At 56.0% G+C, this 27,642-nt stretch overlaps 1 protein-coding gene across 1 annotated transcript; it reads right to left on the bottom strand.

The window, feature by feature from the left end:
* Positions 1–201: 201 nt before the first annotated feature.
* SPOCK2 (SPARC (osteonectin), cwcv and kazal like domains proteoglycan 2) lies at positions 202–26,775 on the bottom strand. Its single transcript, XM_087432052.1, has 11 exons — positions 26,308–26,775; positions 12,845–12,853; positions 12,420–12,465; positions 12,038–12,152; positions 10,355–10,469; positions 8,488–8,602; positions 7,985–8,104; positions 7,285–7,503; positions 5,752–5,814; positions 4,073–4,210; positions 202–3,924 (listed from the first exon to the last, which is right to left on the bottom strand). Exons 1-11 carry the CDS (start codon positions 26,494–26,496, stop codon positions 3,779–3,781), a joined length of 1,275 nt encoding a protein of 424 aa, XP_087288178.1. The 5' UTR covers positions 26,497–26,775; the 3' UTR covers positions 202–3,778.
* Positions 26,776–27,642: the final 867 nt, after the last annotated feature.

The following is a 27,642-nucleotide window of genomic DNA, read 5'->3' as shown; positions in this document are numbered from 1 at the left end:
CAAAACTATTTCTACGTTGCTCCTGGTCCTCCCCTCCGTAAATGAGGCCCCTCCTCCCAGCCCCACCCTCTCCGGGGTCTCGCAGATGGAAGGTGAGGAAGAGAAGCTGACCACACCCCGTACTCTGGGACCTCGTTCGTGACTGCCCTTTCTGTGAAAAATGGCACCAAGAGGAAGAATAATCAGGGTACTGCCAGTAGGTGGTGTTTATAAAGTCTTTATTTTCTGTTTTCTTAAAAATAACATTTGATTTCCTTTATGCATGTGTGGCGTGTACGTATTTCCTTAGGCTGAGTAATAGGCAGATAAAGAGAACACGAGGCGGGGGCCCCAAGTGGAGGCGGGGCTGGGTGTGAGGAGACGGGGGCACAGGGGAAAGGGAGAAAGTGGGGTGATCCACAGGACACTTGAGTGCCCATCAATGCACACACACGGTCTAACACTTTGTTTTTCGATTTTTTTAAAGACGTCTAAAATTACTGAGAGATACGATTTCAGCACTTAAATATACAGACGGAAATCCAAGCACTTGAACACAATTCTTAACTCTAAGCTCAGTTATTGCACATAACACAGTTTAAGTAGGCTTCAGGCTATAAAGCAGTTTGCTCTGCTTGGGACTTCCTCGGGATGTCTCGAGTCTCCTTTTGCACCCCCACTGTCTCTTCCCTTTGAACCCTGCCAGCCCACAGCCTCACGATGACGCCAGGTGTCAGTGGATTAGCCATTCATTCTCCCCAAGGGCTGAGGGTGAGGCTTTGGTGAAATGGAGGGTTCCAGTGTTGATCCCAATGGACCCACCCACTCAGAGGTGAAGCTGGAAGCAGATGGAGCTCATGAAAGGTTGAGTGAGTGGCCTGCACACTAAAACCAGGAGGGCTGGCATGAGGAAGGGTGACCACTGACCCCATGTGGTCACAGCCCCAGCAGGACAGTAGCAAGCAGTCATGATGCCCCATCATGCTCTCCTCTGCTTCACCTCCCTCTCCCTCCTTCCTGAGCTCCCATGCCGTGCCTCCTCCCCCATCACCCTTGGACCCTCTCTGAGTGGTCTCTCAAGGCACATTCGTTCTCTCAATTCCAACCTACCCCATCTTAGACACACTCATATCTCCCAGCACCCATGGGTCAGGAGGCCTGCCGTAGCCAAGGGCAGCTCTGGGGCCAGGCAAGAAACCTTTCTTCTAAAATTTGGTTGAGCTCTTTTCAATGCAGCCCTAATTCCGCTGCCTGCCTAGGCAAGGGGAGTGGAGACAGGACGGAGAGAGGACGTCCGAGTAGAGGGACCAGGGAGGGGCTGGGTGGCAGGCAGCTTGGTCAAGGACACGAATCTGAGGGGCCGAGGAAGGACTACCCTGCAACCTTGCCCATGGGGAAACCTCGAGCTGGTCTGGCAAGAAGTCACGTGGAGGCCTTCAGCCCACTGGGAACAAGCTGCTTTGTCTAGCTTTGGGGGGCCTCAGATTCAGAGAATGGGGTGAAAAGCAGTGTGGGTGCTTCAGAGACGGCAAGGTTGGACCCCTGAGTCCCACCAGGGTCTAGTTCAGTGCCTTTTGCTTTCTTTCTACAACATATTTACAAGGTCATAAGAACGTGCACAGCCAGAAGACCCAGAGACACAGAGAGAGCACGCGTCCCCCAGGGGGGAAGGCAACAGTGAGATGAGAGGGGTGTTCCCTCCTCTCCACCCCCTTGCCACCCCAGAATGCCCCAGCATCCTCAACAGCACCCCCAGGAGGACAGTTCCAGAAGTCTGAGCTGGGGCAGAGGGAAGAGACACACAGGCTCCGATCCTAGCAAGAGCAGGAAGTTTCAAGTAGCTCTGAGTGAGAGGAGCAGCAGAGGGCTGAGGCGAGATGGCATTTCCCTGAACCGAGCCGGGGACCAGCAGAGGGAGGTGGGAGGACAGGAAGGGGAGAGGCGGGAGATGGGACGTGGGGGATCTGGAACAGCGAGACACCTTAGCGGTCAGAACTGTGCTGCGGAATGAGAAGCGGTTCAGAGGGCTAACTGGAGTTTCATTATCTCCCCCAACAGAGGGCTGAGAAGATGTTGATTCCATGGTGGAGTAAAGGGGCGGCCTGGGTGAGGTTATTCCACGAAGTCCAAAGACACAGCAGATGCTGCAGAAGCTGGGGAGAGCCAGGCAGGGAGCCTTGCCCAGGGAACCTTGCTGCGTGGACCCCACACCCTGCCGCCCACACAGCACACAGGGGCACCCTCCTCGAATCCCAGGCCCTCAGGCATGGCCCCTAGGCTCACACACAAGCACACACACACACAAACACACACACACACTGCACTCACCACACACTGGAGGGCATCAGAGGCCCACATTCGGGCAAGAAATTCTTCACCAAAGGTGTTAAGGAATTTGCTTCAACAGGGAGAACTGGACAGATTAGGAAAAAAAATATATGGGGCACTTTCTCATCCATCCTGGCTCCCACCTGGTAAGGAAATTCGAGGGAAGAGCAAGGTGTGGCCTCAGACTCTGGTTGCCCCCGTCTTGTCCCCTCTGACTTTTCACAGCTCTTGAAAATGTTAAGGCTTCAAAACAGAGCCTGGAGAAGCCCCTCCATTACAGCAGCCCTAGGGGACCCTCGGAGGGGACAGAGGGAAACCTCGGGGGCTGAGAGGAGTGGGGACGGAAACGGCCCCTGGGTGCCTTTCCCTTGAGGAGGAGAGATGGAGAAAGATGTGGTCCTGGAGAGCAAGAAGGTTGCGGCTTTCCACTGCTGCTCCTTCACAGGGTCTCAGGGACAACCCTTTCTATGGGTCTGGGTGGGTGGGAAGCACTTAATTAAGGGGTCAGGGAGGAGGTGGGTGCACAAACACACCCCTGGCCAAAACCCAGGCTCTTCACCTGCTGCCCGATCCTCAGGCTTCCAGAGTGGACCAGCAAGAGGGACGGGGGCAGGTGCAGCACCCCACAGGGCCAGGCAGAGCTCCCCGTATAACTACCTCCCACTGCCTCCAAGCGAGCGCCCCAGACCAAGCCCCCACCTAAGACACCCCCACCACCACCTCTGGCTCCTTCTTGGCCACCTCTGGTCCCACTAGCTTGGGTTAGGAGAGTTTCTCTAGTGCTGGGAGCCCAACAAAGGGAAGGGGCTTGCTGTGGTGGGTGTCCCAGCCCTGCTCATCTGAGGCTGGTGGGGGTGTCACAGCCAAACTGGCCCAGCTTCGGGAGGACCCCCAGCCAGCAGATAGCTCCCTGCCCTCCCTCCTCTCTGCAATGCGGACACGCCTGCAGGCCAGAGCTTGACCCCAGAAAGGGGAGGGAGAAGGGCAGGCCGGGGTAGGAGGAGGCAGGGCTGGTTGAGCCAAGGGTAGCAAATTAGGACAAAGGAGTCAGGGCGAGGCCGGATGGGGCTAGGGGATGTGGCAAGGGGGAATCTCATTTCATCAGTTTTGACCTTGTGGTGTATGAATGTGTGTATTTTAAAACCAACAACAAATGGAAAGAAGACAACTACAAGGAGGTCTAAGGGGCCTCTGGGTGCCTCACTCTGCCAGGAGCAGTGTGGACAAGGACACGTGCAGCACATGCCACACACACACACACACACACAAACATTCATTCATACGTCCCGGCCGTACAGGCCACATGTGTGTCATGCACACTCATACATCCAGTCCTCCCCATGGGAGCCAGGGTCCTTCTAACTGTATTTTCTGGATCCACCTGTACGCTGCCTGCTTCTGTCCAGGTCTGTGCTGGCCCTTCTCCCCCAGCCGTCGGCACCCTGGCCTGCCCCGGCTCCCCGCGGGCCTTCTACCAGATGTAGCCTCCGTCGTCGGCCTCGCCCGCCTCACCCTCCTCCTCCTCAGCCTCCTCGCCCGCTTCCTCCGTCTCCTTCTCCTCCTCGTCCTCCCAGCCGACACCGCTCCCAAAGTCCCCTGAGAAACCCACGATGTCGTCTGTGAGGTGAACAAGCCAAGGGGCAAGTTAGGACCCTGCGGCCGCCTCTCCTCCCTGCCACCCAGAATCCTGCCAGCCGGAGCTAGGCCCCCTCCCTGGCCCTCCCAGGCTCAGGTCAGAGGCCCCCACGCTGTGCCGGGCCCTTACCACAGTCAGGGCTCCCGTGCGTGCGGGTGCCGGTCAGCTCCAGGCCCAGCTGGTCCACACACCAGCAGTCACCGCTGCTCTGGTCACACTGCATCTTCCGGTAGTAACCGTCCTCGTCGCAGCTCGGGATGAAGACTCCTGAAGTTGACAGGGCCCAGCAGGGTCAGAGGAGGGGCCTTGGGCGTGGGCTCTCCAGAGAGGTGGCTGTGGAGCCTGGGGCTCGCACAGGGGTTCAGACCCCACTAGAGCACAGCCAGCCCAGGTACCGACCACTCAACAAGCCCAGACGTCCAGGGCTGGACTCCAGCATTTCTTCCAGCTCCACTGACTGGAGACGAGAAAACCTGCCCCCCAGACGACCTGCTCAGGCCCCCAAGGGCTCCCATCGGCCTTCACGTTTCCTTGACTCCTTGGCCCAAGTCTTGTAGGACAGCCAGTCTGATCTCATCATGCTCAACACCCTCGATCCTACAGCTGCTCCTCTGGCCTGGCCTCCCCTGCCAGGAATGCCCAGTTTCTCCTCTCAGCCCCTCTGATTCTGACCTGCCCTCAGGGCCCGACCACTTTCCCTCAGGCCCAGAACTGCGGCTCCTCTGTCCACTCTGTGGACGTCTTCTGAGATCACCACTCTGGGGACCCAGAGACAGACTCTGCCCACTTAGGAGCGGTGAGACACATAGAAATGATAATCCCAGGCACCACAGGATGGGTGCCCCAAGGCCCACGAGCATGCTTGGGGATACAGACCAGAAAGGATTGCTTCCGGAAGGGAAGATGGTGGCTTCCTGGCAGAAGTGGCGCTAACGCCTACCACAGAAGGCCACTGGGCTCACAGTCAATATGGCTTTGCAGGGTGGTTCCAGTGTCTGGCTTCCCGGGTGCTGGTCTCATCAGCCCAGTTAAATGGAAGCAGCTCTCAAGGATCTATCTGCCCCTTGGACCATGGTCCCCTCAACCACCACACTCCAGCCACATGCGTCCTTTCTTTCTGTTCCCCAAGAACCTCGTGCTTTTTCCTGCCCTGGGCTCTGCACTTGGCTGGCTCGTTCTCATCCCTCAGGTCTCCTCTTGAACACCAGCCCCGCAGAGAGGACTTCGCTGACCCCAGGCTAACCTCTGTCCACTTGCATTCTCCCTCAGCACCATACATACGCAAGCCACAGTTGGGAGCTCTTTCTCTTTGGTGTGTCCGTTGTGTGTGGTACTTCCCTGAGGAGACTGTGTGCTTTATGGGGCCAGGAACCAGGCTGTCTTGCCCTTAGTTCTGACCTGGGCTGGGCCTGTTGTTGTTCTGTCTCTCCAGGGCTGGCACTCGAGTGTTTGCTGAGTGAGCGTCTGCTGTGGAGGGCCTTCCCCGAGCTTTGCACATGCTCTTACTGAACTGCATTGAATGGAGGGCTCTAGGATCCTTCTGTATCCAACTCCAGCCCCAGCACAGACGGGCACAAAATTTGTGCTTAGAACACACTTACTGAGGGCTGACTGGGAGACCCTGCCCTACCACGAGAACAAAAACATAAAAACAGGAAGGGGGTTTCCCTCTCCTGTCTTCCTGGCCCCGTGCCTCCTCTGGGCTCAGCGTCTTCTACAATGATCAGGGGCCGGACTCTCTGGGCCTCCGAAGGACCCCAGGGCACCCCTCCCTGCCTCTTCCTGAGTGCCTAGCCCAGCCCCCTCACCTGGCTTCTTCTTGGCAGCTTCCTGGATCTGGATACGCTCCAGCTCTGCCAGGCAGGGGGGTTCTGTGGGGAGAGAAGCAGCCTCTGATGGGGGCCATCCCATGCTGCTGGTAGGATTCACTGAGCCCCCCCAGGGCTTAGAAACCCAGGCAGGGGGCTCTGCAAGATGAAAATACCCAGGCTCTGATACAGGGCTATCCCATGGTGGTGGCGGGATGCACTGATCCCTCCAAGGTCTCCAAACCTGACTCAAGAACTCTGTGGAATAAAAACACCCAGGCTCCCATTGAGGGAGGCCATTCCAAGGCTGTGGGATGGGCTGAGGTCCTCCAAGAAGCCTATGTCTCTGTTGGGGACCCAGGGAATGAGTAAACAGGATTCAGAAGACGAGGTGTGATGAACAGATGGATACCCCAGTGTTAGAGGCCCCAGGGGGAACATAAGACCAGAGGAAATGTTAGACAGCAGCCTGAAAATAACTGGCAGCCAAATCTAACTTGTCTGTGACCTTGAGAAGTCCCCTAGTGCTTCCAAGTGGAAGCCTGGCTGATTGTAAGATGCGATCAGTTACCAGTCTCCTGCCCAAGGAGGCTGCTGTCCAGAATGGACGGAATGAGCTTCAGAGGCCTGGAAAGTAAAGTGCTGGTGCAATGCAGATAGTGGGAAGTCTGGGCAGTTAGGGGCAATAACACTGATCAAAATACCTTGCCTTGGCAGAGGGAATGGGGATTTACACGGTGCTCTGCACCCAGATTTTCTCAGTTCATCCTCACAACAGTCTCCGGGTAGGTACTGTTATCTCCAAATCGGATGAAGAAACCAAACTCGGGAAGGATTCAGTTTGCTGCCCAGGGGCCCAAACCAGCATATGGTGAAGCTAAGCCGAGGCCTCAGCCTCGGGCCACGGATGCTGTACTGCTTCCACCACACGACCACAGCAGGACCCAGGCAGAGCACCAGGGCCTGCCCCACCTCCGGGCTGGACAGACCCCTCGGAACCTCAGTTTCCCCATGACGATGACCAATGGTGGTTGCCACTTGGCCTAGACGATCTCTGAGCACATGTCCAGTTCCGGTTCAGGATACATAAAGCTAGCAAATGACGCCACATCTCTACGGCTAATGATCACCTACATAATCACATATTTGGGGCAAATAATGTGAGATGTGCCTAGAAGTGGAACCACTGAAAGCCGATGTAGCTTCAGCTTCAGGACCCTCAGCCCCCTCAAAGGCTCTCCCAGGGGTCCTAGAAATTTTACACTTGTAGTTTTTAATACTCTTTAAAGAAGGCCTCCAAAAGTGCATAAGCTTCGGGACCCACAACATTTTGATCCACCTCAGAGCCTGCCAAGGAGGGGAGCTCAAGTGTGGGCTTCCCTGGACTTCTGCAGACGCAGCGCTGAGAGAGTGCAGGAAGTAGGTGAGCTGGAAACCTTCTGGGCCTGGGAAGGCAGCCAAGAGGGAGCCACGCTAACTCCCACAGAGAGCCTGGGGCGAGGGGCAGAACCCACGCAGGAGGGCCACACTTACTCTCCCTCCAGAAGCAGAAGCACCACTCAGCGGTGGAGACACGGCCATCCTTGTAGGTGTCGCAGGAGTTGAAGAAGGGGCGGATGCAGACCTCGTACTTGTCCAGGTTGATGGCGGCCAGCTCCATCTGGTCCAGGAAGAGGTCGGCACTGGTGTCCAGCTTGGAGAACATCCAGCCGATGGAGTCCTTGCAGCTGGCCCCCAGGCTCTTGTCCAGCCCTGGGGAGAAGGCCAAGGTTCAGACACGCTCAAGGCAAACCACTCCATCCATCTGTCCACCCATCCCTCCACCTCTCCATCAGCCCCAGCTCTCGGTTCAGGGTCAGGGCAGTTCGCAACTAACTATGGGGGTGAGAAACTCAAGAATGGCTGATGGTCCATCCCCGTGCCTCTACATAGGACTACACCTAAACCATTCAAAACCCTGCTTTGAAAGCCCTTCAGGGAAAATAATTCTTTACCTTCCCTTGGCTACCCATCTCAGGGTTTAAGCTCCTTCCACTCATCTTAAGAAGTTCTTCCTATTAGCTAACCCGAATCCCTCCTGTCTGGTTGAAGCCTACCACCCTTTGTTCCAAGGTTTAGGCTCTTTTAGGGGCTCAGAGTCTGGCAGGAGAGAGCACAAGGCAGGCTGGCCCCAGTGCACACCTGTCTCCCCATCTCCCTCCCTCCTCCCAGGTGGGGCAACCAGCTCCTGTACCACTGGCCGGGCTGGCTCCGCTGCTGGCTGAGCCGTTCTGCTTGGAGTTCTCATGAAGGAGCTGGAACCAGTCCCGCAGCCGATCCCCCAGGTCGGCCAGGTCCTGACCTGTGCAGGTCTCTGCGGCCGGCAGAATAGAGAGAAGGGGGTGGAGGGTGAAGGTGAGGTGAAGCAGCAAGCTCGGGCTGCTGCCCTACAGGCCAGGAGGCTGGGCAGTGGTCAGAGACGCCGGAGGGAAGGGGAGTTAGAAATCAGAGGCTGCCTCTCCCATCCTCTCCCATCTTCCTCCTCCCCTTCCCCCCAAGCACTAAAAACACACAGTGCGGGCTCCCTGTGGCCGAGGCCCTCCTGTTCTGTGTTAACCAGGCCCCACGACCCACAGATCCTTCAGGCCTGTGCCTGTTTCTGCCACTTCTCCCTTCCCACTCTGCAAACCTCTCTTACCATCCCAGAGCCGTGAGGGAGGACCCCCAGCCTGGCTGCGGCCCAGCACTCCTCGTTACCTGGTTTGCCGTCGATGGTGGAGGTGGAGGCCTGCTCTGTGGGGCAGGGGCAGGGGCCCTCACATCTCACCGTCAGCTGCTTGCTGCTCAGACATGCCTGCTGCTCCAGCTTACACTGCGCAAGAAGAAAAGTCGGCCTGGGTGATGTGGGGCTCGCCCACAGGTCTCTGCAGCTGGCGGCACCCTCAAGCCTACCGTGGCAGCCACATCTGCCTTTCCCATTGGAGACAGGAGGGACGGCACCCATGACAGCCCGGAAGAACCCTCCTAGTCCCTCTGCAGGCCACAGATGCACAGTGGTAAGGGGCAGCAGGCCCACGAAGCGGGGTCCCAGGGAATCAAAGGCCTCCACAAACCCCACTCTGCACCCAGCCCGCCCTTTCTGCACCTTTCTCTTTCCCAGGACACCCATCTCCCCATCCCCTCACCCCCACCCACCCACTTTCCCTGTGGAGCTGTCTATTGCCCACCCTCTCCTTGCCCTCATGGCCTCTCCTCCTCCTCACCACAGTCCCCGAGTCCCGGGGTAACGGGCTGCCAGCTGGTCTTCCCACAGTCACTCCAGTGGGCTTTGCTTAGCTCTCTTGATAACAAACAGCTATCAGCTATTGAACATCTGCTAATTCCCCGGCCTTCACTAAAAAACACTCTGCCACAGCTGTTGCTAAAGCCAGCTTCTGAGAGGGGCTCATCCACTCCTTGCCCCTAAACGTGCCCATTTTCCCTTGGTCATGTCTGGTTTCTCTCCGTGGGATGACCGCTAATGAGAAGCTGGTCGTCGCAGCATTTTACCTTATCTCACTTGGTCCTTGACAGCTCTGCGAGGGAGGATTTGTATTTCTCCCACTCGGCAGAGAACATGGAACCTCAGAGAGGCCCAGGGCCACGAGGCTGGGATGGAAGCCAGACTTCCTGACCTCTTCCTCCCTACAGGACAGCGTGTGACCCTGAGACCACAGCTTCTTGCCCAAAGCTTGCTTTGCCCTGGGGTTGTATGACACAGCGCTCTTCTCCTCCCTCTATCAGCCCCCCACCTCCTTTGTACCCGCACCCCCCACCCCTGCCTCCTCAGTGCAGCTTCTGCCCTCAGCCTCTTGCCCACTGTCTCTCCCCCACCTCTCTTCTCTGGGGGACCTCATCCCCTCCCTAATTTCAATAATCACCCACAGCAGGTGACTCAAATCTGCATCTCACCCCAAAAGGCTTCCTGAGCCCTAGAGCCCAACCCAAACAGTCAGCGCCCTCCAAAGAGCAAGCAACTCCCAAGCCCTCGTTGTTAGTAGAAGCATTCATAATCAGCACTTGCATTTCTATAAAATGTTTTCACAGATATTGTCTCATTTAATCTTCAAAAAAATCCCATAAGGTGGGAATTTGTTCCCCCAACCATCATTCCCTCCACATGGTCGTCTCATGGAGGATTATTTCCTCCTGCCACGGAATGCCCGGTGCTTGCTGGTGAACACCGTCCCCTCCATGTGGGAATCTGCCTGTGGGAAGCTCCACCCTTCACCCTCCAACAATAGGACAACAGAGCCCCTTCTTTCCATAGCCCTCGCTACTCTCATGAGGCCCCTACCTCACCTACTCTGACGTGCAGTTACCTGCCCGCCTGCCTCTTCCAGGCCCCACCACCTACCAGCACCTGCCCAAGGTCAGGAGCAGGGTCTGGCTCGGACTCTCAGGCAGCCCCAGCCCAGGGCTCAGGTGTCCCTACTGTGGTTGGCCGCACTGAATGCACTGACCCAGCACATGTGGCCCCACGTCAGCACTGGGAACCCCTCAGGGGGCCCCAGCCAAGTCATCCTCTCTGCTGCCTGTGACCTGAGGTACACCCCCACCCCCACCTGGAACTGGGGCTCCTCACCACCGAGCTGTAAGTGTGGCCATCAGAGCCGCAGATGGAGGCAAGCTGGGCCATGTGACAGGGCTTGCAGACGGAGTCTTTATTTCCATGGACTTTCAGGGCAGGCTGCTTGATCCTACAGGAGAGAGACAGGAAGGGCACAGGGATGGAGGCAAAAACGAGAGAGGGACAGGGGAAGGGAAAGTTCAGGAGACTGGTTCCAACAAGAAGCTGGTACGGGTGATCTACAGCAGCCTCCCTTCCCCTGCCCACACTCCCCCATCATCCCCAGCCAGACCCTCCCCTAGCTCCTAAAGGTGGAACCCTCTGGGCAGGGTACAGACCCCCAGCTTCCCCTTCCCAGGGTTTACTGAAGCCATCAGGGCCTTTAGGCAGCAACTCCAGGTCCGACTGCAAGATGTGAAAGGTAGTCGCACCTTGCGTAAGGGTCAGACCAAATCAGAGGTTGCAAACTGATGGCCCACGGGCCACATCTGGCCTGTAGACTCACTTTGTTTGGCCACCAAGGGTTTTGGGTTTAATTGAGTTATTCACCAATATTTACAAAATGGAAGAGTTCACATAAAAATCTGGATTCCTGGCTTTTCTTAGTAAAATGGAAGATGTGGCAGTCCTGGTCCTGTATGCCCACATAGCTGTAATCAGCCAATGCCGAGACACAGCTGCCCTCTTTCCACAGGGCCTGGGCTCACCAGAGTGGTCTGTCACTGAGCTCTCTTCACACATTTGCATTATGTGCCAGGCCCCTGAAGCCATCTAAGATTGCAACCCTAAGTCTCTGGTCCCTGATTCTATGATTCAAGAGAATGAGGAGGGAAATGGGACCTTTTCCAGGGGTCATGGAGCCAGGCAAGGTCCTGTCCTTGGGCTGGAGCTAAGACCTCAAATGCCCCTCACCCCCTCCCTCCTTTGCCAGCCTCAGAAGCTGCAACTTTAAATATTTTGTGAAGTTGTTGCATATCAGAGCTGGAAGGAACCTCAAACTATCTGGTCCAACCTACTTGTCTTATAGATATGGACACCGAGGCTCAGAGAGGAGATGCAACTTTCCCTGGGTCCCACACTCTTTGGTAATTGATCTCATAGAGTGTGGTGGTTTTAAAATACGTCTACAAATTCTTTGTCACTCCTCCCTTCAAAAGATGGAGCCCAATCCCACTCCTCTAGAATGTGTCAGTACTTATGACTCACTCCTAAAAAATAGAAGTAGCAAAGTAATGACATGTGATTTCCGAGACTAGGTCATAATGACATTGTGGCTCCCTCCTTGCTCTCTCTCTCCCTTGGATGACTCGCCTTAGGGGAAGCCAGCTGCCATGTTGTGAGGACACTCAAGCATCCCTATGGAGAGGTCTACGTGACTAGGGCCAATAGCCATGTAAGTGAGCTTGGAAGTGGATCCTCCAGCCCTGGTCCAGCCTTAAGATGATGTAGCCCCAGCCAGCATCTTGATTGTAACCTCTTGACACATCCTGAGCCAGAGCCATTCAACAGAACCACTTCTGGATTCCTGACCCTCGGAAACTGTGTAAGGTAATACAGGTTTGTTATTTTAAGCCACTAAGTCTTGGGGTAGTTTGTTTCACAGCAATAGATAACTAATACATAGGAGAGGGTCAGCCAAGCCCTTTGCTCTTTAAGCAAACCCTGCCTCCGCAGGCTCGACCTTCCCAAGCCCCTCACCTGTGCTCCAGTTTCTTGCGGCTGATGCACATGGCCCGCTGGTAGCCCTGGGCGATGCACACCTTATGACGGCTGCACTTCACCTTCTGGCAGGGGTCCTTGGTGGTGTCCAGAGCTGTAGGGACATAGGGTCAGGGCACAGGTCACCTGGGAATCGGTGCCAGAGAGCACAGGAGCCTCCCAGGAGCCTCCAGCCCTGCTTCTGAGCTGGGAAGCCCCTCTCTCCAGCAGCCCTTGATAACCAGAGCTCCCCAGCTCAGAAGTCCCACCCCACAGGGCCTGGCTGCCCTAGGAGCCCCCAAGGCCAGAAGCAGACTTGCCCTCTGGTCTCAAGTCATCATCAGTATCAGTCACCTCCCCCTACCTGGGAGGGGCATGTTACCTTCATCTCCCTGCTGATTGTCCTCCCAGCTCTTGATGTAGTCATCCTGGGGAAGGACAGAGACGGGTTGGGGAGAAGGGAAGGGTGAAGATTCACAGCCCAGAGTTGACCAAGGTTCAACTCCAGGGCCAAGGAGGAGAGAGGGCTGGGCCACTGCTTCCACATGCAAACTGCCACCATCCTGGTGGCTTCCCAGATGACCCCTGTCCACCCAGGCCCTGCCAGCTGCCTCCCTCACACCTTTATCCCCCTAAACCAATGTGCAGAGTCCCTTCCAGCCTCTCCCTAAGTTCCTTATTCCCCCCATCCCACACCGGAAGCTGCAGGGAAGGAGAAGTTAGGGCGAGGGTTTGGAGGGAGAGGAGGAGAGTGGGGTATGCAGCTGCAGGGGGACCATACGCAGTGGAGCCCCAGGCAATACTCACCTCCACCTCCTGGGGATCAGGAAGCAGCAGGAGGCCACAGGAAATGGAGCAGGAGGAGAGAAGGAGAGACGGAGCTTTCAGTGTGAGGCCCACCCTCAGACCATGTGGTCCCAGGGCTCCCCAGGCCTCATCCTGTGGCTGTGGCTGCTGGGCAATGGTCTTTGATTGCTACGGTCCTCTGACCCCTAGGGTCTCCAATTCGGGGACAGTATTCCTATGTCTTCACCACAGAGAACTTAAGGCCAGAGCCCACTTAGGGCCGGCCCTAGGACCCATAGGGTTGTGGCCCATGGACCATCCCTCCCCTCCAGGCCCTGAAGCTGCTCCCAGTGGCCCAGCCCTGGCCCCATCACCAGGACAGGGGCATACTGCCTGGGAACAGTGACTCTCATGCCTGTGCCCTGGGTGTCCCAGAAATGCCACCTTCCCTCTGCCAGAGTCCCTCCCTGGGAAGTCCCCTCCTTTCACACCTGCCCCCTATCACACCTGCCCCCTATGTGAGTGAGGCAAGAGGAAAGGCCTCTCCTCCAGGCTGCACGGGGACTGTTTTTCACTCAAGGTCTGAGGTTTCTGCAGAGTTCGGATGGTGCACTGAGAGAAAGGGGTGCCACGGTCCCTCCCGATGTCAATGGCTTCCTCAGTTACCATGGTCCAGCTGCAAACCTTCAGAGTCAGAGGGTCCTGTAAAGGCCCTCTGAGGTGATCTGGCCCAGCCCCCTCCGTGTGCAGGTGAGGCAGGGAGGCCCAGAGACAGGAAATGACCTGACCCAGTGCCCACTGCCGCAGAGCCCAGGTTTCCCGATGGCCAGCACAGACCTCTCTTCTGGCTACAACACACAGCCTCTAAGACCTAAAGCACATGGGAGATCACCCCTCACCCTGCTCCAGCCGCAAGGGCCTCCCCTGGCCCTCTGGGCCCAGCATGGCCAGAGGCAGAGTGGCTCCCACTCAGCCTAGCTCCCTGGCATGAAACCCCCAACTTGTTCTGGTTTTCCCACGTTCCCCTACGGGGCAGAGGCAGTTGCTGGAAACCAGCAACAGCTCCAGGGTGCTCCGGTGGAAGTTCCGCCAAGCAGGCAGAGAGAAGGCTTCTTGGGGCTGGAGGCTGGCAGTGCCAAGGAGCCAGCTGCTGGCCTCCTCCAGATGGGGCTCTAGGAGCTGGGGGTAGAAGGGCACGAGGAGCCATGCACAGCTGACCCCTCATTCTGAGTCCTGTCTACCCAAGGATCAGAGCCTGCAGGGGCGGCAGGGGGGCAGAGGCCACACTGTGGGGTGGGGGTGGGAAGGGGCCAGACCGCTGTCAGGCCTGGGGGAAGAGGGCATAGGGTTCCTGTAACAGAGGGCACCCACAAGGGCTTTGAAAGTCTAAGGGTTTTGGGGCCCTGAAGTTTCCCCTGGAAGTTGACTAGCATCAGAAGAACAGGCAGGAGTGAGGGCCTTTATCAACACGGCCTCCTGGGCAAAGGCCAGAAAGGGGCCAGAGCCAGGTAGACAGCTGGCATCACTACCCAGGTAAAGCATACTGTGGTCAGGTGTGTACCTGAGAATGTGCTTCTGCACACTGTGTGCATTCGCGTGGGCCCTGGGTGCACACGCGCACACTCACGGGCACGTATTCTAGAGCATGTCTGTGTGCAAGTGTATGTGTCCTGGTCTGTGAGCATGCGTCTGTATGTACACACGTGTAAGCAACAGTGCATGCTGGATATGCGTAGGAAACAAGGACACTTCGAGGCAGCTCACCCAATGCCAGATGGTTTTTATCCAGAAATGAGGTAACAAAGCCCACTCCTGTGAGCAGCCCCAGGTTTTCACATGTGGGCGCCAAGGCCCTCCCTCAGGCTTGGCCTTCCTGCCTCTTCCACAGAGAGAGGGTGAGGAGGGATGGGAAGGAAGCGGGGAGGGCAAGAGACCAGCAGACCCTACCCTGTGAGGGTCTGGCTTGCGCTGGCTCTGTGCTCTCTTTCTGTCTTGCTTTCACACGTGTCTCTGTGCATCTCTTTGTCCATCTCCCTCTGTTTCTCTTTTTGTCTCTCTCCCCCTTCACTCTGCCCACACCTGGCCCTGCAACATGTCCAAGCAGTCAAGTGTCCCGCAGTCCTTGGGCCCAGGTGGGGCTTCCAGGAAACCTGGCCTGGGCAGGGGGCACTAGACAGACCCAATTCCCCAGGCCTGGTCTGAGCCCTCTGGAGCCCCTGGGTAAGCTTCTAAGGAGACCACAGAGCATCTGACAGGGAACTGAGGCACAATTTCCCTCGTTTGCTGGGCCAAAAGAAGCCAGCCCAGACCAGCCCTTCTCCAGGAACTGCTCAGGGTGGAGGGGTCTCCCCCGTGTCCTCTCCACCACAGATGGGAAATGGAGGCTGAGAGTGGCCAAGTGGCTGAGGCTAGGGTTGGGGCAAAAGTAGGACCTGACCTCCATCAAGTTAGGGTCTTCCCTTCTGCTCCTTTGTTCCCTGGGAGGGGAGGGGGCATGAGGTTGTGATGAGGATGGGGGAAGTGGCTGGTGTGAGTCACCTGCTCCCAACCAACAAAGCCTGTGTGCCTCAGAACCCACCCGCACCTGCACTGGACTGGGGAGGGACCTGGGGCCTCGATGCCTGCTCATTCCCATGCTCTGGCCCCACCCTGCTGCCCTCACCTCCAACCAGGCTGTGAGCAGAAGTCTTTGGGACTCAGGACAAAGTGCGTTCTCGAAGATCAAGACTAAGAATTTCTGATTAGAAATCCAGGGGAATGTGGGGTGAGGAAAGAGGGAGCTCTAAGAAAGGGGCTTTCACCTTCTAGCCCCTTTGTTAGAGCCCTGCTGAAGAGCCATCTCCACCCACCCCCCAACCCAGCATGGGTAAGACCCCTCCCTCCGATTCAGCATGCAGGGATTGAGTTCCTTCTGTATATAAGTGCTGTCCTGGGTTCTAGCTAAGCTCTTTGTCTTCACTGCAGTGGGTGGGGTGGAGGGAGGCCTGAGTGGTTCTGGATCCCAGGACCCTGCTCCCAGGAGAATGGGAGCAGCCAGCTGCAGAGGGGGATGAGGAGGAGAGAGGGCCCTGGAGTCACACAGAATCCCCATGCTCCCTTTACCAGCACACCTTGGGCAAGCACCTTGACCGTTAGGAGCTCAGCACCTGTCTCCTGGGACTACCCAGAGATTAAAGGAGATAGTGTCTACAGGGTACCCAGTGTCCAGACAGTACTCAACAAATAAAAGCTGTTATAGCAGAAGAAGAGACCATAGACTTTAGGTGGAGAAAATGGTGGAGGGGCAGGAAATGGGCAGGGAGAGGCCACATGAGGGGCCCCTGCAAGTGGAGAAGAGACAGGCCACCATGAGGAGGGCAGAGACCAGTGGGGTGTGAGGAGGGCTGCCTGAGGGGTGGCGGGGGGCGGCGATGAGGAAGTCCTCCAAGTGGCATTGGGGCAGAGCCCAGGGACACGCGTAGGGGCCCCTGAGGTCAGGTGTGGGCTGGCTTGTCTATAAGCTGAAAAAGGTGTTTGTTGGCAAGTGCGAATAATGCCTTTCAATGCCACGGTGTCTATTTATGGCACCCAGTGGGCTCATAAGCAGTAGTGAGAAATTCTGGTAAAGGCACCAGGGTCTTCTCAGGAAATAAGAGGCCTGCTTCTGTCCTGGCTCTGCTGCTGACTGATCGATCGGATCTTCCCCTGAGAAACAGGGACTTGGAAGAGCCCATCTCCAGGACTCTGAGGCAAGGGCCAGGCCCAAGGGGAGACGGATCATAGGCCAAGATCCAAAGTTCTGGGCTAAAGGTGAGCACATCTATTTTACCTGGTTATTTTACCTGGTTAGTACCACGAGCCGTGACGCCCCCTGCTCAGCACAGAGCAGGACCGTGGAAAACTTTTGGAATGTACAAGTGCACCATGGCTTATATTTCATGGTGCTTTTAAATTAAGTCCTCTCCACGTATTTTTATGTGTTTGTCTTCCTCTTATCCTCACAATGCTGTGAGGCAGGCAGGACCGATAGGATCAACCGCATAAAAAATGAGAAAACTGAGGCTCGGAGAGGCAGAGCAATCAGCTGAAGGCCACAAGATAGATGAAGAGCCAAGCTGGGTCTCCTTGGCCCGACCTGCCCCTACACGAATGTGGAGGTCTCTTGTTGAGAGAAGAGCAGAGTCTTGCTCTGAGAAGGGGGCAGGGAAGAGATGGAGAGGACTTTGGATCTGGATTCTGCTCTAAACTTGGCTCATTGTGCATCCTCGGCACATTACTTCCCCTCTCGGGGTTGTATCCTCCTCTGTGCCATGTGGGTGCACGTTAGAACCACTCTCGGAACTTCTTAAACCTTCTGTTGCCCGAGCACCACCTGAGCCCATTGGAATCTCCCGGATGGGCTGGCTCCGGTAGAGCTCCTGCTGGTGCTAAGCAGGCAGCAGAGGGAGCCCATGGTGGAGGGAGCCCAATGTGCCAGGTCTCAGGTGTAAGGTCTTTCCCCCTGCATCTTATGTCTAATGCTCTTATCTTCTCTGGTGCCTTCACTTCTCACATGCGGCCTCAGGGATGAAAAAGAGCAGCTATTTTCCTCCCTCTGAGGGCGCCTCACACAAAGCAGATGCTCAATGCATGAGGAACAGGCCAACTGGCTGGAACCCAGTCTCCTGACTTCCAACTCCAGGCCTTTTCCTTTGGAGCGCACATCATACCACTGTCTCCAATCTTATGACATCGAGCCAAAGACTCTGCCCCGTCCTTATCTTCCCAACCTGTCCACTCCACCTCCTAAATCTCTCTCTAGCCTGCCTTCCCTCACCACGCCCACTGGTCCTATCTTACAACCCTGGCTTCAATTACCACAGAGTCTCTCTCCGGTCCCCCTGCCCTCATCCTTCCTACTCTCATCTATCTTCCATACCACTGCAGCCACCGAGATCTTTCTAGAACACAAGTCTGATCACATCTCTCCCTCCTTAAAACCCTTCACTGAATATACAGTTTTCACTCATTTTAAAAAAAATTTTTAAAGGTGAGTAGGTAAAAATGATTCGTACCAAAATGTTAAGAGTGGTTTCCTCAAGTCAGGGGGAGTGGTGAGGGGGATAGGAATACAGAGACTTTTGGCATCCTTCTGCCTTTTCCCAAGTTTCCAAAACTTCTACAATTAATATATACCACTTTTTTAATGAAGAGAAAAAGCCACAGTAAATACTATATTTTTAAAAACCCTCACTGGTTCCCTGTCACCTGCAGAAGAAAGTCCATCTTGTCGATCTGTTCCTGGCTACCCCAGTCCCATGTCCTTCCAGTGCATGTTTCAGCATGGCCAGACCTTGGCACAGCCTTCTTCCCCCTCTGGAATGTGTGTTTGCATCCAGCCCCCGAACTTCTATTCATGTTTCAAAACCCAGCTCGGGTGTCATCTTCCCTAACCCGCCCCATATCTAGTTTTCCTTCAGGCTGACTACGCCTGGTAGAAGTTTATTATTGCTCCAGTTACACAAAGCAATGTTGTTTGTTGCTTCTGCCCTACGGAGACGGCCAGCTCTGTGAGGGCAGAGACCACATAAAGTTCATCTGTCTGTGCCCAGCACCTAGCACATGGTAAAAATACTACTAATAACAGCTAACAGCTTTTCAGCAACTCCCATGTGGGAGGCATTGTCTGAGCACTTTGCATTCATTGGCTCATTTACTCTTCACAACAACCATAGAGAAAATTACTATTATTATCCCCATTTCTCAGGTGATAAATTGAGGCTTGGGGAGGTTGACTTATGCAGGATCCTACATCAATTGCACAGCAGAAGAGTGTTGGCATCCCCAGAATTGGGACTCCAGAATGTGTGCCCCTAACCAGGACTCTGACTGCTCCATAAACCCATAAACTTTAGCAGATGAAGAAAGTCCCAGGCCAGGGGCTGGACCCAAGAGGCCTAATCCCAGCTCGTGGGTGGTTTCTCCCACCACAGCAGCTCTGCTTCAACCCCTAGGCAGGGAGTCCTGTAGCTAGAGAGGAGGAACCGGCAGTGGTGGGGGAAGACACCTGGGGCCCCCCTTCTCCAGGCACTTTCCAGAAACCCCTTCACACGCCCCTGGTTGGGCTGGTTTGGAGCTAACCCATCTCCGGCTTTGATCTCTGTGGCTCAGCTTGGTTGCCATGGAGACAGGCCCACTGTGCCAAGCTGGGAGAGAAACGGTGGTGGTGAGTGCGTGCGCAGGCCTAGCCAGGCTTAGAGGGGGGCACATGCTGGGTGTTTCCAAGTGCTGTTTACTTCCTGTCATTTTAATTAGCACCCAAATCACCCGCTCACTTCACAGCTTGAATTAACCCAATCTCTCCCAGCCTCTCCATCTGGTGGGGAGGATGGGACGCAGCAGTGAATCGAGCAAAGGAAGAGCAGCCCCCGAAGGCCCTGATTTATTGGGCTAAGAACCACCTGGGTAAATCTCCACCTACCTCTTTGCAGCTCCATGTGATGGGGAGACTGACCCCCCAGCCACCAGGGCTGGAATCAGGGCACGGGGAACCGGCTTAGCCTTGCCTCTGACTGCCAACAAGACTCTGGGCTAGAGATTCTTGCCCTCGCTGGACCCACTTACTTGTCTATAAAATGAGGACGACCCCCTTGCCTTCCTCCCTGAGCCACGGAGGGACCCAGCGAGATAATTGCTGAGAGCACCTTGTAAACTGTGAAGCTCTGTACTTTCAAAAGCCATAAAACAGGACCACTGAAGCCCAGGTTCTTCGGCACACGGTGGGATCCTGGGGAGGGGGGCCCAAGAGGTACTTTTGGGTCTCACGGTCACAGAGGGCCTCAAATCTAGACTTTTGATGTCACCAAACGAGTATCTACAGCCAGAGGCACACCGGCAGGACCGAAAGATGTTCATCAAGAGACTTTAAATAAACCACAACTTTTGTAACCCTGTTACGGCATTTCTTCATTTTTTAATAGATTAAGAACCTCTAAAAATGGAAATGGGCCAGGCCTCTCTTCACCTCTGAAAAGCCCTGTCGCAGCGTTATTTTTGCCTCATTCCTCAGGCGAGGGAGCCTCCAATGGAGCCTAGTCACCAAGAAGGCCCAGGAGTAGAGGGACTTGCGGCTGGGGCCTCTTCCCGCCCCTTCCCGCGAACAGCCAGTGAGCACAGAGTGAGGGACCCAGGAAGGAATGATAAGAGGTGAAGTGGGGGCTGCCTGGGCTCCTTCTCAGCTACGGACTGACACCCTCATCACACGCCCGGGCAGAAGGCATCTTGAGGAGGCAGTGCCCTCCGTGTGGAGGAGGTTGGGAAGGGAGGCAGTCATCAAATATTTGTTCCTCTCTCAGAGGGAGTGGCGAACGCTGCGTGTTAGGCCTGGACAAACAGAAGGAGACAGGCATCTGGCAGACGCCCTGCCTCTCACCTCCTCTCCTCTCAGAGGAATTTCCTTGGAGGGCAAAAATGTGCTTATCACTCCCAGCATGCCAGGAGCTCTACCTGGCCTCAGGTATGCCCATACCAACGTCCCCCCACCCCACATTCCACCAGGCCTGACCTCTCCACTACCCCAGGGGCATGTCAGGCCACTACCGCAGTCCCTGGGTTTCTGTGCCAGGTAGAAGCCCCATCGGTCCATGAAGGGCAGAGAACAGGGGAGAGGTGCAGGGGAGAGGTGGCCTGGAGTTCTGTTCTGAGCTGCCTCAGGACCTCGGTTTCCCTTCTGGAACATGAGTAAGGGGCAGGATTTAAATCCCAGGGATCTCTGAGGAAGACCCCAGAGATTGGAGCTGAGGAAACTCAGGCACGGTGTGGTGAAAGAGCATGAGGCTGCGAGGGGAGACGGGTTCTCAGGGGCCTGCCCTTCTCTGGGTCTGTTTCTCCATCTGTGAAATGTGGGAGCCTAGTGCTTAATGCTGCTGAGGCCCCAGGGCTGTGCTCCCTGACTATGTGCACAAACACCCCATGCAATGATCTGAGGATGGGTGGTAAGGCACACAGGCAGTCTATTCCCAGACCCTGCCCTCATGGGGTTACCATGGGAGGAAGGTGATAAACACATGTTAAAAATACCAGCAGGAAGACTCCTGAGATACAAGCCCATGGTGTAAGAGACGCCTCGAGGTAGCACCAACACGTGCCAAATGAGTTTATGGCCAGTAAATGCTGCAGGAACCCTAAGAAAGGGGCTATACCTGCAACTGAATGCTGGCCGAGCCCTCAGGGGGTCAGAGGCTGGCACATTTCATGGACCACATCTCCCTATAGCCCCCAGCTACCACATAGCCCTACAGCCCCCAGCGGGGCCTAGGTCTGCCCACCAAGGTTAGACACAGTGGTGCCTAGGCCTGGGCACATAATTTCCCTGTCTACAGCCCTAAAAAGACCCACGTCACACCTGCAAGGAAACATACACTGAGACAGCATCTCCATCCCCAGCCTGGTGTTTGCCCCAAGATGCCATTAGGCCTTGTTTCTCAGACTTCTCCGTCTCTGGCTAGTACTTACCACACCCTGATCTGTTCGAAGGTACTTCCTCAAGCAAAAGAAAATCCTTTCCCCAAATCCAAAGACTTGCTGCCCTGGGTGGGGCAGGGTGGGGTATGTCTGTGGGTGGAGGGGCTGTTGACAGGCTCCAGTGCCATCATCCTGGAGTCATAGAATGCTAAGTGCTCTGTAGATTATTCTGTTTAACCTGCCCATTAAACCAATGGGAAAATCAAGGGCCAGAGAAGTGAAGTGGCTTGCGCAAGGTCACATGGCCAGTTCTGTCCTCTCACTAGGAAGGTCAGCTGAGTGCTCTCCCCGAGCCCTTGGGGCCTGAGGTAGGCCAGAGCTCTTCCACTTCTCCTGACAGCCTCTGACCTTCTGAGACTGGGAGGGGATGGTGTTGGCTTGCCATGCTCTTCAGACTGCCTCAGAGGAGAGGAGCATATGACAGCCTCTCCAGCAGAGAGTGCTCTTCTCTCCCTCTCCTCCCAAGGCCTTGAGCCCCGCTGGGGGTTCAAGAGTCCCTCATCATGCTGACACCGCTCTGGGAGATGCCAGCCCCTTCAGTGTGGGAGAGGATTCAAAACCAGGGTGGAGGAGGCGAGGGAAGGACCCACCCTCCTATCCCCAAACCCCAATTGTAGAATCCATTCTGACCCAGTTTTGGTTTCTTCTCACACACCCACACTTATCCACAAACCTCTGTGCAGCTCATCCCCACAAGTGCATTGCTTTAGGTGTATGGGGTGGGGAGAGGGGAGGGGTGATAATAAGGGAGCCCCTTTGTGGCTAAAACTTGCTACTGGCCTACTTGGTGATTATCCAATCATGAGACTCATAAGTAGGCAGCAGGCACTGTGTCCCTGGGCCAGACCCCAGGCTCACAGTGAAGCCCCTGGCACACGGGAGGTGCTCAGACCTGCAGTGAATAGTAAGTTAGCGGACATACGTCACCGTCTTTCTCATGGGGACTGAGGCATGGTGTGGGCTAGCCCCAGAAATGATGATCCATCTTGTAGCTTTTCTATGGGGCTGGAGAGCATTGCCTGAAATGGATGCCCTCCAGCCCTCCAACAAAATGCCTTCACGTTTATGCATTCATTTCAGTCTCCTAGCCTGAAACTGAAGCTCAGAGAGGTTATGTGACGTACCTGGCATCACATGGCCTGCCAGTGGCAGAGCCAGAATCCAAACCCAGGCCTTCCGACTCCCAGGACAGAGCTCTCCCAGAACACTGCACTCCTGCCTCTCCTGGGCGGACAGCTGCCTTTGGAGTGTCGCTAGGCCAGGGGATGGGGAGCAGGCTTATGGTAGGCTGCGAAAGACATTGAGGGCTTTGGCCCACCTTCCTAGGAGGTGCTGCTCTGCCCAGGGCATCCTTAAGGCTCACAGGGCACAAGCCAGGGTAGACTTCATTCTTCAGGGTAGACTCTTCCTTCCCATTTTCACTAAGGATTAGGCCTAGAGTTCCCTCAACAGTAGAGTTGAATTAGACAACCTGGATTCAAATCCCAGCTCTGCCACTTACCAGCTATTTGACCCCTGGGTAAATTACTTAACTTCTCTGTGTCTCCGTTTCTTCAACCATAAAATGGGAAGACTATAAAGTAATGACAACTATGTCACAGGTTGCTGAGGGGCACGAGAGACAATACAGATCAAATGCTTACTGCAGGGACCAGCAGATGTAAGCACTCACTGCAATCAGTGAGTCAACATAAATTAACTGGGTGCCAAGCACTGTGCCAGACACTCAGAAATATCATTAAAATTTAATGGAAGTAGAGAGCAAAGTAGAGAAGAGCCAAGAAGAAAAAGAACAGTCAGTGCTGCCTCGCCAGCCTCTTGGAGCTGGCCTGGAAGAATGCTGTGTAATGGGCCTGTCTCCTCTCAAGTGTCCATCCATTTCTAGGAGGCCCTGGATGCTTTTGTTCCTAAAGCCTGCAGTAAAATCCCACCCAGTTCTGCAGGGGGTGAATCTGGAGATGGTAGCACTGGGGAGCAGGGCTCCGAAAAGCTCAGGCCCACCCAGGGTAGGGCACAGCTGGATCACAACCTCCCCATCTCCTCTGACATGAAATGCCCTCCTCCCTGGCAGCAGGGCACCGGGCATTAGAAGAGATCTACCCAAGCACAGGATGCAAGAGCCCTGCGCCCGCTGGAGGGGAGGATTACTCTGCTGGTAAATCCTGACTCCCCTATAATCCTAGAGCTCAGAGAAAGAGTGCTAAGCTGAACTCCCCCCCAACCAGCTCAGTCCAATTCCACATTGGAGCCACGGGCCAAGCTTTCCTCCTCTTCTACGTTCTCCTGACCCCTTCGACACGATTCTCTCAATCTTCCCCCTCAGTTCAGTCAACACCATTTGATGAGACACGTCCCTCACACACACTGCCAACTCCTCCATCCTATTCCCCAAGACTATCCCACTCGTCTTGCTTGCCTTCCTTCTACGAGGCAAACTGGGGACGCTGCACCATTTTTTGATTGATTACGAACAAGGTTCTGGCTCAACCTGGCAATGCCTTAGAGGTTCAAAAAAACTCTCTCTCCTTTGAGGAGTCAAGCAGCCTATTTTCAAGAAAGCTAGCCTGATGAAATGCACATAAAGCCTGATGCTGCTGTCCCCAACTAGAGGACCTTCAGCCCTTAGCGTGGGAAGCGGGGCCTCTACTAACAGAGGAGGGACAAGAAGTGTCTGTAGTGCTGGCAGAGCCCCTGTGTAACGTCTGTGCACTGCACAACTCCAGGGGGCGCCATTCACACTGTGGCACCCCTAGGGTTATGCAATGCAGTGGCTCCGAGCTAGCAGTCTCCTGCCTTTCTGCAGAAGCTGCCAACGAATACCCAGAGCCAGACCCTCCTGCCCAGCCTTCCTTGTCCGCCTTCTCTCCCTGACCCTGTCCTCCTGCAGCCAGGGCGACCTTAAATGGGGTTTTAGAGGAAACCTGCACTATAAAAGGCCCCGATGCCACTCAGGCCCTAAAGCTTTCCATGCATCCCATGGGGGTAGGTCCTGTAGAATTTCAAATCTGGTGCCTTCCTTCTGATGAGCATGGTAGGAAGGGGGAAGTGGTTGGCACCAATACAGGGAGACAGGTGGGCAGCCCTGTGCCACAGGGTCAAGCAGCCAGTCATTTATCCTCACCTACAGAGTTGGCTATTGGAAGCAGGTGGAGGAAGGGAGGTGGGGAGCATCTTTTATTTTTAAACCTATAGTGTTCTGATTAAGCATTTCTTTTCCCCTTGACCTCCACCGGTCCCATTTGGAATATCAAAGGGCCAGCTAGTCAGAGGGAGGCCTGGATCAGTGACACATGGACTGCGGATGGGCCAGCCTGCTGACGCCCCCTCGCTGCTGCGGCCAGGCTGCTTCCCAGGCAGCGGCAGGAGACTGCAGCTAATCTGTGCAGGGCCTGCAGGGGCCGCGGAAAAGGCCTTGCTGGAGCTCCAGGCTCCCCTGGCTGGACCAGCTGTGGGTGGGGCAAACTGCCCACTCTGGGTCCCTGGACACTCAGCCTAAGGACCTGGCAGCATCGATTACTTCTGATGAATTACAACCTACCAGTTTGACTTTGGAGAGAAACAGTCACTTGTCTCACAATAACATTAAAATCCGCATCTCTGCCTCTTCCCATCATTTGGCTGGGTATCCTATGAAGCATGTGTATTTTAAACACATTTCTAAGGAACTTCTGGATGCACGCAATTGAAGAGCAGATGAGCAAGTTCACAGTGTGGCCTGTGTGGTACTAAGTGGGTCCGATGAGGGAATCTGGGCAATGCGGAGCAAGAACTGGGTCGTAGAAGAGACTTTCCGGGAACAGGGCGTCAGAGAGCACCAGGTCGGGGGACCAGCGTCCGTCTCCTCTGCCGCATCCAGGCCCATCCTCCACTTCACACTCCCGCCCCCTTCTCTGGGTCCCAACCACGCCCTCTGCCCTCCCCCCTCACTCTCACTTAACCCACTGGGAACACCGCCTCCGGTTTCCCCTCTGATCTACAGGTGCCGGTAAACAAAGTGCGGCAGCGACGCCGGCTCCTCTGCAGCCGCCTCCCCACCCCCCCACCCCGCAAAGTTCGGCCCAAGGTTAAGCCTGGGTTCCGGCGGGCGTCCGCCAAGGGCCCCCAGACCCAGCTTCTGGGCTCTTCCCTCTGCTTTTCAAGCCCACCGGGCGACGGAGTCTTCTCTCTGGATCGGAGCCTCTCCCCCTGCTGGGTTGGGCTGCCTCCATGAAAGGTTGGTCCTGGAAAACCAGCCTCCGTTCGTGCTCGCGCCACTCTGCATGGGGACCCCACACTTGGCTCTGGGGGCCACCCGGAGGTGGCCTCGGGTATTTTCGCCGCCGCCGCCCGCCCCCCCATCACGGACACACCTTTCACCGTCCCGCCTTATGAGGATTGCTAGGACCCCCCCCCCCACACACACACACTGAACTGAAAGCCCCAGCCAAAAGCCCCGTCCCGCTTCCCCCAAAACCCAAGGTGGGAGCAGAGGACACTCGATCAAGACGCTGCTCCCTTCCCCGCCAGCCCCACCCAGACCTGCCCCTTCTGCAGTGCCCGGTATGTGGAGCCTGCAGCATCCACTTGGCTGGGGACAGGCTTGAGGGCGGCTCACCACAAAAAGGGAGATCTCCAGCCCAGCCGCAGCCAGGGCCCTCGCCCCTCCCGCCCCGCACCCCCACCCCTGCGCCCCGCACCCCTCTCCACGCCTGGCTTGCGGGAGAGATCCTGTCGCGGGCGCGCGCCCCCGGAGCGACTCCCCGTCCAAGACTCGCCCGGGGCGGGGGTGGGCCTGAGGGGGTCCCAAGCCCGCAGGCTCCCGGACCATGGGGCACACGGGGAGGGGGCGCCGGGCTGTGACGACCCCGGTGGATGCGCGTTGTTTACTCGCGGTGCAATTAGGTGGCTGGGCTGCGGGAGCCGGTGGCTGCGACGTGCAGCCGCCGCTCCCGGCGCCGGGGACTCTGTCCCCAAGCTCCCTCCCTAAACCCGCGCCGCCGGCCCTCGCGGCGCTGCAGACTCACGTCTCGGAAGCGGTTCCAGTGCTTGATCTTGCCGCTGTACTGCGAGATGGACGACAGCCATTGCTCGTCCTCCATGAAATTGCCGGGGGTCTCGCCCTCCTTGAGCCCTTTGGCGTCGCCTTCGGCCAGGGCGGCCGCGGCGAGGAGCAGCAGCGGCAGCGCCAGCCGCCCGCAGCCCGGGGCGCGCATCGTGGTCTGGGTGCGACCTAGGGGGTCTTGACTTCTGCAGTATTTTAATGTCCTTCCTCTCACCCTGCAGTTAGCGAAGCAAACGTCGTGTTCCTCAGCCCTCCTCCTGCGGTCTGACTCCGGTGACAGACGGATAGTGGGTCGCGGCTGAAATGTGACCTGGTTAGGAGATGCACTTGTCTGAAAAAGCCCAGCGCTGGACGCGGAAAGGGAGAGAGAATCAGAGAGGCTGCGCCAGCAGGGGCCGTGTCTGTAACTGTAGCATCAGCATCACGTTTGACATCATCATACCTGGTTAAAAAAAAAAAAAAAGGAGGGGGTAGATTTCAAAGGGAAGCGCTAGATCAGAGCGCCAAACACCAGCCAGCCGCAGTGGAGCCCAGCCCAGCCCAGCCCTCAGGGAGTTGCAAACCATGGAATCCGAATCCTGATATGTCCCTGCTGCCTCTCCCAGGGTGGAGAGCAAGAAGGGCCCTGGGGTCTCCCCAGGGAAGATGGGAGTGGGGAGAAGACACAAAACTCTAGGGTTACAAAGCCAACTAGACTCAGGTGTCTCAAAAGGAGTTTGGCCACAGACACTGTTTCTCTCCCCTTGCCTCCCACGCAGAGGGCCTGCGCCACAGCCCTGACAGCTGGCTTCCTGCGAGTTATGGCTCTACAGTGATGGGTGGCTTCGTTAAGACAAAAGCCATACAACTGCCTGCCTCAGAACTATTGCTCCCCAGCCCCACATGCTCTTTTCAAGGCAAGGCCTGAGCACTGAATGACTGGTGCAACAGAGGCAGATGTCCCCCTCCCCAAGCATCTGTTTAAGGGCTGCCACCCCTTGTGTTAGCTCCTCCTAGGGCAACCCTAAAAGGCAAATGTCCGACCATTTCATCTGTCTTGAGGCTGCCAATTTGGAAAAGGCACATTTGCTCATGGTTTTACTTCAAGGTGATTTTAATAAGTCGCTGGGGAAGGGGGGGGAGGGGCGGGAAGCTGGTTTTGTTTGAGGTGTTTAGTTTTTGTTCAATCATGACCCTTATCATTGCCTTTAAAAATGTGTTGACATACCAGCTGGGAAGGCTGGAGGCTGGGCACAGTCCCAAGATCAGAGCAGAAATGGGGTGAGGTTTACATTACAAATAAATTGAAGAGGAAACA

The sequence above is a fragment of the Ceratotherium simum genome, chromosome 6 (assembly GCF_057802395.1).
Source record: "Ceratotherium simum simum isolate JZ-2026a chromosome 6, ASM5780239v1, whole genome shotgun sequence".
Classification (NCBI taxonomy): Eukaryota; Metazoa; Chordata; class Mammalia; order Perissodactyla; family Rhinocerotidae; genus Ceratotherium; species Ceratotherium simum.
This window is presented reverse-complemented; position numbering and strand designations above follow the sequence as displayed.

Coding starts and splice junctions, on each gene's coding strand:
- SPOCK2 (XM_087432052.1), bottom strand. CDS start 26,496: ATGCGCGCCCCGGGCTGCGGGCGGCTGGCGCTGCCGCTGCTGCTCCTC. Junction 8,105..8,487: donor CACCATCGACGGCAAACCAG/GTAACGAGGAGT, acceptor TGCCGGCCGCAG/AGACCTGCACAGGTCAGGAC. Junction 4,211..5,751: donor AGCTGCCAAGAAGAAGCCAG/GTGAGGGGGCTG, acceptor TGTCAACTTCAG/GAGTCTTCATCCCGAGCTGC.